The following is a 15,168-nucleotide window of genomic DNA, read 5'->3' on the forward strand; positions in this document are numbered from 1 at the left end:
CCTTTGCTCTTGCTGTGGTAGTCTGGCGGACGTGGGAGAACCCGTCATGGTTCCCGGAGAACCCGGAGAAACACAGCTCTGTGAATGTAATAGTCTTCTCCAGGAGCTGTTTTCAACTCGAGTGAACACGCAATTTAGGCAAATTTGCGTCGTTCGCATCTCACCATTCTCGCCACTGGAAACGCATTGCTATTGTTGTGAACAAGGCGCACCAATAAAGGTTAAAACCCTGACCTTTATGCATGGTTAGGGTTGGGTGCAACAGCCACAGATACCACATTGTTTTCCTTTTTCTTCAGAGCATTTCATTTATCGATCGTGTTAGGATGTACACAGGATTTAAACAATTATGACAAAAAAGGCTTCTAAACTTAGCTTTATCCAGCTAAAGCATACAGAGCCCAGATTCAAACCAGAGCCCTTCCAACACAGCTAGCTTGTCTCCGTGCGTCTCCCTGCACTCTGATACCAAGTAATTCGGTTTCACGTTCGACAGCTGAATATTAATAGAACATTTTGCTGCATGGAAATGTCAGTCTTTATTTTCTGCCGGAATTTTTAGCTCCACTTACTTAACCCCTGACAGTGTTTTTAATGACTTAGAAGGGGGATTTTGTGTGGCAGGGGCAGGAAGCCCTTGACTGGTTATGGTGCCTAGATTTGAACTGTGTTTTGTATCAGGGCAAAGAATGCGTTTCAGCTCCATATCTAAGCATCCACACACTTGGATGTCCAGTCTTGCGGCGACAGAAGAGGAGCAACCAGAGCGTGTAAAGACGTACGAGGTGGTTCTACCTTAAACCTCCTCTGATATTAAAAGCCCTTTATTATTGATAAAGTGGATTCTGAGTGGCAGTGCTGTGAGAGCCAGAGAGACGCTGAGTGGCTCCTTGCCGTCGTGGACTCATCTTCACGTACGCTACGGGGAAGACGCAGGGAACCCGTCCAGAGAGCAGGTGCATTCAGATCCGTTGCAGTCCGTACTCTTCAGGGATATTGTCAACATCCTTTTCAACTGTGTAATTAAGTATTTGCTCAAATTATCTTGGGTTTGCAACCCAACCGTAAGACAATATTGGATTTGGTTAATTCTTATTTCACACTGTTGTGAAACTCACACTTTGTATTAGCCTCAAATAACGAGAACATTTTAAACTATTTAGCATGCTGTATCACAGTTTTACAATGCATAAATCTTTATATCTTATATTTTATTGATATAACTTGGGTCGCTTGCTGTGAGTCATAACCTTTATAATTCATCACTTTTATCACTTTGTATCTACTGCTTTTTGCCAATCCTCCCTTCTGACCTATCCCTCTCTCTCTCTCAATCCCACTCACATTCTCTCTTTCACACACACACATACACACACTCACACACACACACACTCACTCACACAGACGCACAAGGACACACGCACAAATACACACACACACTGTGAGTGTGTGCAGAGGTGTCTGCACTCCCGTATGGCCTGTCAACTTCTAGGACAGAGAGTAGGCGTTGTCCTGCATACTGAGAGAGAGAGAGAGAGAGAGAGAGAGAGAGAGAGAGAGAGAGAGAGAGAGAGAGAGAGAGAGAGAGAGAGAGAGAGAGAGAGAGAGAGAGAGAGAGAGAGAGAGAGAGAGAGAGAGAGAGAGAGAGAGAGAGAGAGAGAGAGAGAGAGAGAGAGAGAGAGAGTTAGAGAGAGTTAGAGAGGGATAGAGAGTATGAGAGGGAGAGAGAGAGGTGGGCAGACCGTAGGTTGTGGAAGAAGCGGTACCATTTGGAGCCGGTAATTGCCATCACTGTGTGCTGCGCTTGATGCAGGAAATACATAAAGTGTGTGTGTGTGTGTGTGTGTGTGTATAATAGGGAATGTCAAAGCCCAATAAAACTGATATAATCTGGGGGGGACTTGAGAAGGCATTTGATGCAAACTAACACATTTTACTAAACTATCTAGACAAAAAGTGTGATTTATAGAGTTATTATCCTTCTATGTGTAAGTATATTATTATGTATTTCAGTTTACTATTCTGTTTACTTTGTTTGTGCTTTAAAAAACACTAGCTTAGGTTATGTGCAATTATATTAAGACTAAACCCAGGCCAGGTAATTCATTTTAAAGGGATCTTTCTAACTATTTTTACATTCCAACAGCAATCAATAAATCAAATGCTGTGATAAAAATAAAAACATCACACATAGCTGTGTCTGTTGAAGTCCTGTAATAAGCTTGTCCAATCATTCCATGGGCCAGACTGACCTGATTGGCCGGCCTCTCTAGCCACGCCCCAGCTACGTGCTGCACCCTGCAGACGGTAGTCTTGCTCACGGCCGGGGAGACATAGGGACCTGGTCAGGTAGGGGGGGTTTGATAGGTTGTCCGGCTGGTTTCTACATATTGCCTACTCTAGCTGGTAAAAACAAACAGTGCTTCAGCTAATTATGAGCCTTTATTCTCTATCTTTATTTGATCGTCCTTTGTTAATGCTCATAAGGTTGGCTGAGCTTGGCAGCCATGCTATCATTGAAGCCATGCTAGTTGACGTCTCCTCTCTGCCCAACCCATGGGCCTTGGGCAGCCCTGGGGCAACAGACATCAACCCTGGTGCAGACCTCTGGTTCTCTCTGCCAGTAGGACTCAGGCCTGATGCTTATTCTGCCTCAGCTCCCCCAGCTAATGGATGGCCTGCGTGGTCGCCACGGCAGCAGCAACAGCTCCACGGAGGAGAACCTTTGTCTGTTGGCGGTGGTAAAGACACGTGGCCAGTGTTCCTGACTCTGAATTGTTATTAATCCACAGGGAAATGGTTGCCGTAACAACTGCTCGACTCAAGAGGGAAATAGGCTGTTCAAATAAAGAATAGAAAATGATATCAAAGTCGGATCTAGGTCGTCAAGTAAAAATGTTGATTCTAATTATTATTTTTTTCTTGGCACTGATGATTCAATTCTAATATTATGGAAAGGATCCCTACAAATCCCTAATTACTATAGTGAGAGCTAGAGAGAGGAGTTGTGTTGTGTTGTGTTTAACTACAGACTACAGCTTAGCGTTATCTAAAATACGTGGGTGATGAAGAGTTGAGATTGTAATGACAATATGGAAAGATCATGCAACAACGCACCAACCAAATTTCAAGATTTCAAGACTTTTCTTTGAAATCGAGTGTGTGAAGTAGCTAAGAAAAATGTTTAGCTGTAGGGTCTAAGACATCATCTACATTTAGGTTGATTTTCCAACTAGTAGAACCTTGTTATGGTCAGTTGAAATGACCGACAACAGATCTTTCTGGGAGGGAAGCTGTACGCTGGTTCGATGGAGGACATATTATCTCCATAAGGAAGGGCACGTCACATTACAGTACACCACAAACCAAGGTTTTCAGATGAAGTGGTCTGCAAATCAGTGCTCCACATAGATACTTGCCAACCCACTTCTCCCCTGTTAGCCTTGAGGCTGGTATAAGTTATCATTTGGAGAAACGGCCTCAATAAGAGTGATCTTGAACATCTTTTCTCTTGGGTCCTATCAACACATGCAAACTACTTCAGTCTGCTGGTATCATCTTAGAATCTGATTGATTGGAGCAAACATGCCATTAATTGTCCAACAACTTTTGTCCCGAGATATATTGCACAGTTTATATATATATATAAATATATGAGCTATATATAATTATGAGACACATAAGATAAAAAGAGGGGCATCTTATAACTGTATCTCTAATCTATGTCACATATGACTTAATATTATAAAACACAGACACAAAAAGATGCTCCACAAATCCTATAAAAGCGTCACACTTCACACTCGTTCACTTCACACTCACCACGACGTCCCAGGCTGTTCCCACCCAGTCGGAGACAACTGCCCCCCCCGCCCATGAGGGGTCTTATCAGGCCACGGTGTTGGCAATAGTCTCCTGTTTCCAGGCTGCTCCAGAGGGCTGTAATGTACTGAGCTGTCAGCCCCAGAGAATCTCCAGGGACCAGCGTGTTTCCCAGAGCTGACACCGGTTCACTGGTCACTTAGCCCCCCCACCTCAGTGGACCCTGCCCTGGCCACTAGCCCGCTGGGGATGAGAGAGGCTGACACTCACACTAATGGGGCCATCAGCGGGCACACTCGCTGAGCGGGACCAGATAGAATTGGGGGTAAAACTGAGGAAATAATAAGTGATATTCATTACAGTTTTTTTCTTCCATTCTTTTCTTTTCTCGATTGTCGTGTGGATTTCAAGCTGTCATCATACTGTACATTCACACGTATATTTAGTCACAGGCGGACAGACACACACATGCGCACACACAGAAAAAACACAATTGGAAATTGGCAAGACAATTGCCAATTCGCAGAACCAACTATTTGGAGAGCCAAATTAGCATAATTTTAATTAGACGCTTGTTCAAAAGTACCCAATCAATTGGAAAATGTGAAAAATAAATCCTTTCTTATGTTAATGTTCTCCACTTTGAATTTGTCTTGCCTGCCAGGGTAATGCATATTTCATGCAGCCTATTATACAAAGCACTGCAGCATACACCTTCCTGTTATCCGTGTAAAACCTTTAAATACTACTCTAGGCTCTATAGCACCTACAAGATCCATATCCACCTAACACACGACAAAGGATGAGGCAATCAGATCATATTTTCACAGGAAATGAGCCGCGATAAGCCAATGCCTATTACACGAGTACACAAACGTAATTGCAGAAGAAGACAAACCGACCAAATGAGAATGTCAAACAGCTGGGCCTCATGGTTACATTAGGAAGACCCAAGATCATGAGGGTCACAACCACCCTTAGAGGAGGACGAGGTGGAGATGCCACCAGCAAGCTAGGTCTCACAACACTCCTCTAAAAACACCAAACTACAAATCCTCAACTCAATCGTAGGGCTGGGCGATTAATCGAATTTTGATCTTGATTTCGATTTTGGCGTCAAACGATCACAAAATTAACATAATCGAGTTTTTCGATTAAAAATAAAAATATATATGAATAATATAAATATCTTTACATTATTTTAGATTTGAACATTTTATTTTTGACCATTTTGTGTATTTTTTAAGGCGAAATTTCAAAGTTCTCAGTTCCATCGTTTTTGAATAATCGCGATTTCAATATTGACCAAAATAATCCTGATTATGATTTTCCCCATAATCGAGCAGCCTCCTCAATCGTTAAGTCTGTTCTACTCTATGGCTGTGAAACCTGTAAAACTACAAAAACAATCAAAAAACATCTAGCCTTCAGCAGCAACTTCCTCTGTTCCATAAGGATATGGTGGCCTAATAAAAAGATTAACCTGACTTGTGGAAACTGACCAATCAGGATCAAATCCACCATCAGATTACAGGAGGTTACGGGAGGGTGAGCGTGACGCCATACACCTCAGCTGACCCGCGGTCAAAGAGTTCAGAGGCTTCATCTTCCTAGGGGATCAAGGCTGACCTCACCTGGTCTGCTCATACAGACGAGGTGGTCCAATCAGCCCGGGAACGTCTCCTCCTCCTGAGGAGACTGAAGACGTTTGGTGTGGATCGAGTTATCCTCCCAAACTTTAACAGTGCTGCTGCACTAGGGAGTGCAATCCGACCAGGTCGGTACGAGAGCTGCACAGCCAAGGACCGTAAGGTCTGCCTTTCTAAGGATTCTAGGACTTCCTCAACTCATCAGGCTGTCAGGACTGCAGAACCCAATGGCAGAGAGCTCCCTGTGCTACTGGACTCCTCCTACCCAGCAGCACATACATAAACAGTATATATATAAATATATATGTATACATTACTCTGCTGTCTTCTGGCAGGCTATACTGATCTGCCGTCTGGCTGCCAACTGAATGTTTCTATCCCAGAGCCATCAGGTGTTGACTGTCTGGGATTTCTTACATTCTCATGTCCCTTTGCAACCTTATTAACCTAAATAATTAAATTATTTTAATTATTCTAATATATTTTTCATTATCTATCTTTCTAGTATTTAAGCCCAAACTAGGTATCAGCGGTTGACTTGAAGAGTAGGAATATCCGGGCAAGTTCTAGCTGTGATCTGTGCTTCTGAAATATAAAACAGGTGTTTGAACAATATTTAGAGAGCATTTTAAGAGCAGCCCGGGGGAATGAGCGTGATTCATCAGTGAGCCGGTGGCGGGGCTGGAGCGGGATCAAAATAGCAGGATCAGAATCCATCTGCCAGCTCACTTTTGGTTACCGGTAAAACCTGACCTCCTTCACTCTCATTCCACATCCCTGCTAGAGACATCAGGTTGCTGGTGTGGCTCACATCTCACGTCTCCGTTTTCTGTTTTACCACTGGCCTCCAGCACCACGACTCAGAGCGTATGTTGAGCTGTGAGTGATTGACAGGATGCTCAGGGTCCAATGATGAGTGCTCTGTTCCCGGGTAGAAAAGCTTAGAGGAACACAAAGCAATGTACCACAACTAGCTATGGATTACTCGTTTTACGTACCGGCTTTTACCGTACCTTAGCCTATAATCTATGCTTTTACGAATGATATCAAATCCAAATATTGTTTTGACTCAATAGTAAATAGTCCTCTAATTGTCTTTCAAATGAATGCTGGTAGCTTCTCATATGCGAGCAGAATGGGCTTAGAGCAGGGCGATGCTTAATCCCACTGTGCATCATTGATGTATGGCACCTCTTTAAGCCCTGTAAACCACTCAGCTGGCCTGGTGTTGTTGTTGTTGTTGTTGTTGCTGCTGTTGTTGTTGTTGTTGTTGCTGTTGTTTGGGTTCAACAGTTTAATGAATGGGCAGCTTAGCTCTTAAAGGCTCCTCACAAACACCTGTTTAAACATTATGAGGTCATACACTGGAAGGTCATTAGGTCATATGATTGCTGATCTTAAGATCCAAAACCAAACCTAAAACCGCGCAAAACACGGTCAGCCAAAAGATACTGAGCCTGAAGGACCTTCTTTATGCTATCCACACAAACCCACCCCAAATGACACTCTCTCTCTCTCCCTTTCTCTCTCTGGGTGACCCTTGATGTAAGTATGTCTTATGTGTGGGCAGGGATTGTGAAAGATCACTGAACAGACCCACAGTATTAATGAGAGAATAACATGATATGTTAAAATGTACTTTCATCGTTATGAAAGTACAAACAACTACAAAAAGAGGAATGTTAAAACTCCAACCACCTGAAAACGATGTACACTATGTACAATGTGAACTATGTGCACTATATACATTGTAAACTATAAACACTATATGCATTATAAATAATGTACACAATATAATCTATGTACACATTTACATTATAAACTATACACACAATGTACAATGTGAACTATATACAATGTGTACAATTCAAACTATATACACATTACATTATAAACTTTATACACTATGTACAATATAAACTATATCGACGATGTACAATTAAACTATATTGATTATGTACAATATAAACTATTTCGACTATGTACAATATAAACTATTTATACTGTACAATATAAACTATATACACAATATGCTTTATAAACTATGTATACATCATGTACACTATAAACGATGTATACACTATGTATAATATAAACTATATACATTTAAAACTATGTATAGACTGTACAGACACACCTAATCTATAAGTGTACACTTTAAATAGACTAGAGTTTTCACAGCGCTTGCTCAACCTCTAGTTATAAACAAACCCATAGCAATAATGTGGAAACGCAAGTCGTTAATGTAACAAATTTCTGGGCGCATAATATATTAACATTTTGGCTATAATTTTACAATGTATAACATTCGTTCACCACAAATGACTCTTAAATTAAAATATTTTTTACTACACTATATACATTATAACTACTACTACAACTACTATTAGTAGTTGCCTTGCTAGTAGTTAGTTGAAAATAATTATTGTCATTGAGATTAAACATCTCTTCCAGTGTCCTGGCCAAGACAGGCAGCAGTAGCATACAGTCACACATAGCATACAAACATAAGAAAACTAAAAAAAAAACTAAAACAGGCCGCAGGGGGGAGGGGGGATATCAATATCGCAAGACATCTCGGGAGGTTCAAGGAGGAGGGTAATATTTTGAGCAAGTTTGAGCAACAAAGTGTAGTCTTGTGGTGGACTCTATAGACATAATTCACCATACTGTGTTGACATGTTTTCGTGCATGTGCTTTGCACATGCGCACATGAGTAACTTGATTAACTGGTGCGACAGGCCTGCTATTATAGTAGTAAGATGTTAAATAGAAACAATGTGTGCAATGATATGATTGAAAGCAATAAATGTTTCTAAATGTTGACCCTCCTTGTGGGCAGAGTGATTCCCCCAGGATCCTGATTTCACTGAATGAATAGCAGCCGATATATAAGAGAGCCAATGTCCTTTCTGCTAATTAGTCTGTGATTAGACGCAGGGTCGAGAGTTTCCCTCTGGAGCTTATCGTTTTAGGCTTGGAAACACTTCATTAATTCATGCGTTAGCAGACAAGGGATTCTTGGTTCGTCCACAATACCCCCAAGATTTCCAGCAAGCCCAGAAACTGCCCTTACAGAGTGATGTAAAGATATCACAGGATCTCATTGTCCACTCATAAGGGACTGCCTGTATGTTGAGCGCCTCTGGGTTATTCACTTCTACTACCTCCTTATGTGGTGTATATATAATCACCATATGTTTATAACCCTATCATGTGACAGTGGGCTGGGTCACTGGTAAAGGAGGGTGTTATGATGGACAGAGGGCTGTTTCACTAGTAGAGGAGGGTGCTATGATGGGCGGAGGACTGTGTCACTGGTAGAGGAGGGAGTTATGATGGACAGAGGGCTGTTTCACTGGTAGAGGAGGGTGCTATGATGGGGCTGTGTCACTGGTAGAGGAGGGAGTTATGATGGTCAGAGGACTGTGTCATTGGTAGAGGAGGGGGCATCATGTGGTGCATTAGGGGTGTTTTAATGAAGGCAGCGACCAGGATGAACAGTAGCTCTGCAGCAAGGAGCAGTACCACATTATGTCTACAAGATGCTGATGAAACAGAGCATCAGCCGTCTAGGGGTAAACATGGTGTATCTTCTGTAGCATAACCGAAGAGGGGAGTTGATCAAAGAATAGCAACTAATATTCGAATGTGTTGTGCGGTTGGTTGACGTCCAGGGACAGAACATTATTGGCAAAGCATATCCAATAATAACACAATGTTAGCATAGCATTAGCAAAGCAACATGGTATAACATAGCAAAATAAGGACCCAGCCTCACAGGCAGCCCCAAACAACAGCAAACGCAGCGTAGCTTAACACAAACACACGTCAGCTAGAGGAGAACACGGACGATGAGGAAATCAATCAATCTTCACGCTCGGTTGTTTCGCAATTTTCTGCCTCCCACCTCTCCTTCAGCGAGGGACAGGGTGGCCTCAAAGCGGTCTCAGGACCTCCAGTCATTACTCATGTGCACCCAGGGAGCTCCCTCGCCTGAAGGGGCCGGCGGCCGCTCGCTGCAGCTGCCTGCGTTTGTTATCTGGGCTGAGGACCGTGTGTGCACTGTTCACGCTGCGCTGCACGATGCGCTAGGTGACATGCACACCCACACACACACACACACAGACACACTTGTACAACGACAGACACACGCATACACACAATGGTAAACCTACAGACACACACACACTGGTACATCGAAAGACACACAGACAAACACACACACACCGGTACATTTACAGACACTCACACACACATACACACACAAATACACAAAACCACAGACCATACATACACGTCCCCAACACAAACACACACACACACACACACACACACACACACAGACACACACACACACACACACTGGTACATTTACAGACACAAACACATACACACACAAACTCCAACCAATACACAAAACCACAGGCCACGGCACCCACGCACGCACACGCACACGCACACGCACACACACACCTAGGGAAGCTAAGCAGTGTGTGTGTGTGTGTGTGTGTGTGTGTTTGTCTCCAGGTCACCGTTCTGATCATCCTAGCCCTGGCCTTCCTGGCCTGCATCGTGTTCCTGGTGGTGTACAAGGCCTTCACCTACGACCACGCCTGCCCTGATGGATTCATCTACAAGGTAGGAGTGGCGGCCCTCCTCCCCTGGCTCAGACGCTACTGCCTGGAGGGCAGGGCCGTGCAGGCTGAGGTCACCTTCTGGCCGGGCTGAGGGTCGTCTGAGGGCCAGTGTGGCTGAGCAGCAGAGTCCAGAGTGGATATTGAAGCCCTTTCCTCTCCTCTCCTCCTCTGAACGTCTCCCCCCTCGCCTCAACCTCTCCTCTCATCTGCTCTCTTCAAGCCCTCCCCCAGCTTCTCCTCTCCCCTCCTTCCATCTCCTCTTTCCCGGTCTCCCTCCTCGTCGTCCCCTCCGTTTCTCCTCTAGACGTCTTTGTCCTCAGTAGTAGGGGTGGGGGGCTGCAGAGAGGTCACCTTGAGGCTCTTTGAGCCCCTTTGACTTTTAGGATGGAGTAAATCTACTTTTAGAACCGCAGTACCACTCTAGGGACATAGAACACACACACAGTCTCTCTCTCACACACACACACACACACACACACACACACACACACACACACACACACACACACACACACACACACACACACACACACACACACACACACACACACACACACACACACACACACACACAGAATAGCCGATATTAGCAGCACTGCCTGGGTATGTATCCAGTCTTTTAACAGATTGGATCCTCTTCCCTCACCAGTCCCGACCAAAGTGTTATTCCTGTGGCGCACAAAGGAACGCATGCGTGTGCATGCACATTATTTAGAGGGTTTCCCACAAAGAAAGGTTTACCATGCACCAAGATAACGAACAGGCAGGGATTACGCACTCACTCACCCACTGCTGGTGAAGACGATTCTCTCTGTAGAGCGTTTCCAATGCTCTCTGTTCAACCGAATCGTGCTGCATTTGTTGACGCTGAGACTCTTCTACCTTCCCCTAATCGACTGGGGGTTTTGTTGTGATCGAATGTATCTACTGCGGGTAATCAGACAGAACAGAGTTCTGCCTCTCCACAGAGACGCACACTGTCTGAACTCATAGATATTGTATTGTATTTAAGCAATATCACATGAGAGGGAGTGCTGTTGTACTGATTATCACACAGCTGTGATTCAGTCGTAGGTACGAGGCCGTAGGCCGAGTGCCAAAGATAATCACAGCCGTGCTGATATTCAGTACAACAGCACGACCTCGAGTATAATATTGCTTTTATACAACAGTACTACAAGCAGAATTTATTAGTTAACAGTAATAAGAAACAACAGATTATGATTTGTTTGTTTATTTAATGATTTATCTGGCTCCGCCAACAAAAATAGATCCGCAACTGGACTGGGAATGAACTGTTTGGAGGTTTGCGCTAAAGTATCCAGGCTTCTTTCCGTCCCTTCGTCTTCTTCTGACGACCATTCGTAATTCAACTGAAACGTTAAATCTGGAAACATGTATCCTTAAAGTTAAACATTAAAGTAGGCGATGTTACATAAGGCTGATAAAAGCCTATTTCTTATGTGTAATGAACCTAGAGTTAAAAATTAAAGTAGGCCAATGTTACATAAGGCTGATTGAAGCCTATATCTTATATGTTATGGACCTTAGAGTTAAACATGAAAGCAGGCCCATGTTACATAAGGCTGATAGGTCGTACACTAACCCTCGGTTAGTGTACGACCCCTAAAGGTCCTTCAAATCAGACTCCTAAATAAACAAGGTCACATCAAAACTATATACAATATTCAATTATATTGCCGTTGGTGGATAAGACGGATGGATTCAGCGCTGTATCTTCAGCCCAGTGAAGAGGAGCTCACCCCGCCTCCAACCAACGTACCCTCTGTGTTTAACGGACTCACTTAAAATGGAGTTTTACTTTTTGATCCAAGTAAGATAGTGTAGCGAATGGCAGTTTGCGGATGAGGGGATGATGATAAGTGGCTGTGCTTTCTTTAATACGTCCATGTTATGGAGACTTGAGTGTTGAAAGTGGTTTCTCTCTTTGAAAACTAAAAGGAGGCTAGCACTCTTTCGGAGGAAGGTTGTATCCAGAACGAAAATGTTGCCATACAACTGCTGATCAAAGAAAACCTTTAGTAATGTCCCGCAGTGCAAGTAAACATTGGCTTGTAGCGCCGACCACTATCGAGATTAATGGTCAATACATGTTATATGTAATGTAATGTAATGTGATAATTATAGGTCTATGATGGTAGTTTACGACTTTGGATGCAATTAGAGGAGAGAAACGTAAGGTTATTATTATGTACATTGACCATGGTGACTATGACATATACAACCAATTGTGATTGGTTTAACTGATGACATATTATACCACCAGGTGTGAGTGTGATTAACCATTACAAGCCGATCTGAAAATCTGCCTATTCCGACATCACAAGTGGTCTTGTCCACCTAGATTTGTGCTGGATAGATCAGTCACACTCACTCCAGGTGGTATAATATGTCAGCTTAAAAAACGACCTTGGTGTGATTACAATAAATGCTGCTTATTTCGCAAAGGGAAATCGTCCATTCAGCTCGGTGATCTCTGATAATTTGTTGGTACATCGTTGGTACAATCCCGTTCCTCCTGTTCACCAGGGCTCAGGGACTCACCTCATGGAGACAAGTCAACAGCTGCTCCTCCTCTAGACAAACAACAATCAGGACCCTGATCGGCTTCAACCTCGTCCTTCTGTGTTCTCATGGGCTGATCTTGTTGTTGTTTCCCTCGCAGCACAAGCGCTGCATCCCGGCCTCGCTGGAGGCCTACTACGCCGCCCAGGACGCCAACTCCAGGGGCCGCTTCTACACGGTGATCAGCCACTACAGCATGGCCAAGCAGACCACCTCGCGCTCCATCTCCCCCTGGATGCCCGGAGGCGGCGGTGCGGGCGCGGTGGCCGGGGCGGAGCACCACGACCCCAAGCCCCCCAACGCGAACTAGAGCGGCTAAACGGGGGGAGAGGGGAACCATTTTAGAGGACAACCAGCAGAGTTAGCGTTCAAAATACATGGAGGTAGTGTTTTCATTTGTTTTTGATTGTTTTTTTGATGGGCTGCTAATTATTGATTAATCACCCATTTTATTTGGGTTACTTGAAATATAGAATCAATGACATTGTGTAGTTTAACAAGCATTTACCCGTGTACTTACTAAATGATATTAATATTGAATCAATAGTTCTCCTTGATGAGTTCAACTGGGTAAATTCATATTTAAAAATGATGCACGTAATCAATGTCAATACTAAATAAGAACATAAGCCTACTCAGGCTAAGGCCTGCAATTGTAAAATACTGTATAACATTTAATGACTGAAGTGATTAAATAACTATGTAATTAACGGCTATGGAAGGTTGTTAATTGATAGATCATACAATATAAGTATATAAAATTAAAAAAAAGTGTAAATGAGTAATTAGCAGCCTGCATTACCGAGATGAATAAAACACACGTTTAACAAAAGAGACGCGTTCATATAGAACATTAATGCGCACATACAACTTTATGTATTACAAATGCATGCACATTTAAACACACACACACACACACACACACACACACAAACACGTGTGTGTGTGTGTGCCTGCTGACACACATACACAGACACACACTGCTGACACACATACACAGACACACAAACACACACACACACTGAACCACACTATTCTCCATGGTTTCTGATCCCTGTTGTCCAACTATGAGTTTATTTAATGTCTATAATATTTGTTTCCTGTAATGTGTGGATGTTTTATGGTCCACTAAAGAAGCATGAATCAGTGCTGGATTTCAGTTGGTCTCTTAGAAGTAGGATTCTGCAGAGTGAGTCGTTTGAAGTGTTTTTTGGTGTACAATTCGTATGTTTATTTATATTTAGATTAAATCTAGTTCCCAAATGTACAATATCAGAAGACATATTGATAAAAAGACACTGTCCAATCTGTTTTCGCCCTTCAGCTAAGATACTTACCTGTGCAGTCTTGTGTTAGTGTTGGCCATCTTTACATTCTTGTTAAAAACCTGATCAAACGTTATCGTCAAACCCAATGTCAGACATCAACCTCCCTGTCCCGTGGGCTCGTCTGAGCTCAGCGGGCCGTAAGTTTAATGCTCAAGCTAGTCCAGATTTCCCCAAGTTCCATAATAAAGCATCTGATCTCCAAAAAGCCCTCCAGTTGTACATAATCAGAGCTTCAGATCCCCACCCGTTTCATGACAGGCTAGCTTGTTCTTTTTCAAGAGCGACTGCTTTTAGCTTTTGACCTGAGTTGTTGCTAATCTGGGGCGTGACAGACAGAGAGGACCCGCCCCCATGCAGGGGAAAGAGAGGCCCTCACCCTCCGTCACCGGGCCCCTAAAGCTCCTTCAGTGCTGCTCAAACGGCTCCCACCTGCCAGGGCAAGCCTCAGGCTCTGCTTTGTTGTTTCTTTTGATTTCAAGTTTTTGGTTTTGAGTTGTCATATTTTGAATGGGTTTTCACAGATGCTTTTCTGAGATATCGTAATGTTGTTAGGCGAGTTGATATGTAGCGAGTAGTGTTATCTATCAGTGTGCATTCCTGTTCCCACACAAGGTTTTTGGAATTCAAAAATAAAACAAAGCTGGGATCTGTTGCTCTGTCTGCCTTTTTCTGGTCCTACGAAACACGGTGCACCAAGGCTGTTTCACTGCAGGACTGTCCTGCATAGAGTATACTAAGGTGGTTTCTCTTCCTAGAAAACAAAGGCTGTTCATACGCACTCCTCCTTAAATTACGGCAATTCCATGTTACTACATCACCGCAATTAATTCATAATTAGACGGGCATTGGAGATTATGCAGAAAACTCGCCAGAAATGGGAATTTGGCGTTCGTCATCTCTGATGAGCTGATGAACTTCATTGCGTCAGCGAGAAGTGGAAAGCTCCAATGGCAATCCTACAATGCTACATTGTTGGCTGCCATTTTATCACAGCGCCTCAACCCAGTAGCATTGTGTGTGTTTTGACGACGGATTAGGCCTTAGTGTCAATATGGTACAGACACGGCGGCGTGAGCGGCGATCAGGCAGGGCTGAGGGACGTCAACCTACAGTGTCTGCTGAAAGGCTGTCTGAATCAGTGTT

At 43.4% G+C, this 15,168-nt stretch overlaps 1 protein-coding gene across 2 annotated transcripts in view; it reads left to right on the top strand.

The window, feature by feature from the left end:
* Positions 1–14,677, top strand: part of nsg2 (neuronal vesicle trafficking associated 2) — a 35,609-nt gene extending 20,932 nt beyond the window's left edge. For both annotated transcript variants that reach the window (XM_030362328.1, XM_030362329.1), the window contains exons 4-5: positions 10,002–10,112; positions 12,798–14,677. In XM_030362328.1, the coding sequence (XP_030218188.1) occupies positions 10,002–10,112; positions 12,798–13,007 (321 nt within the window). In that variant the 3' untranslated portion in view covers positions 13,008–14,677. The remainder of the gene's footprint in view (positions 1–10,001; positions 10,113–12,797) is intronic.
* Positions 14,678–15,168: the final 491 nt, after the last annotated feature.

Source organism: Gadus morhua, chromosome 7 (assembly GCF_902167405.1).
Source record: "Gadus morhua chromosome 7, gadMor3.0, whole genome shotgun sequence".
In the NCBI taxonomy this organism is placed as follows: Eukaryota; Metazoa; Chordata; class Actinopteri; order Gadiformes; family Gadidae; genus Gadus; species Gadus morhua.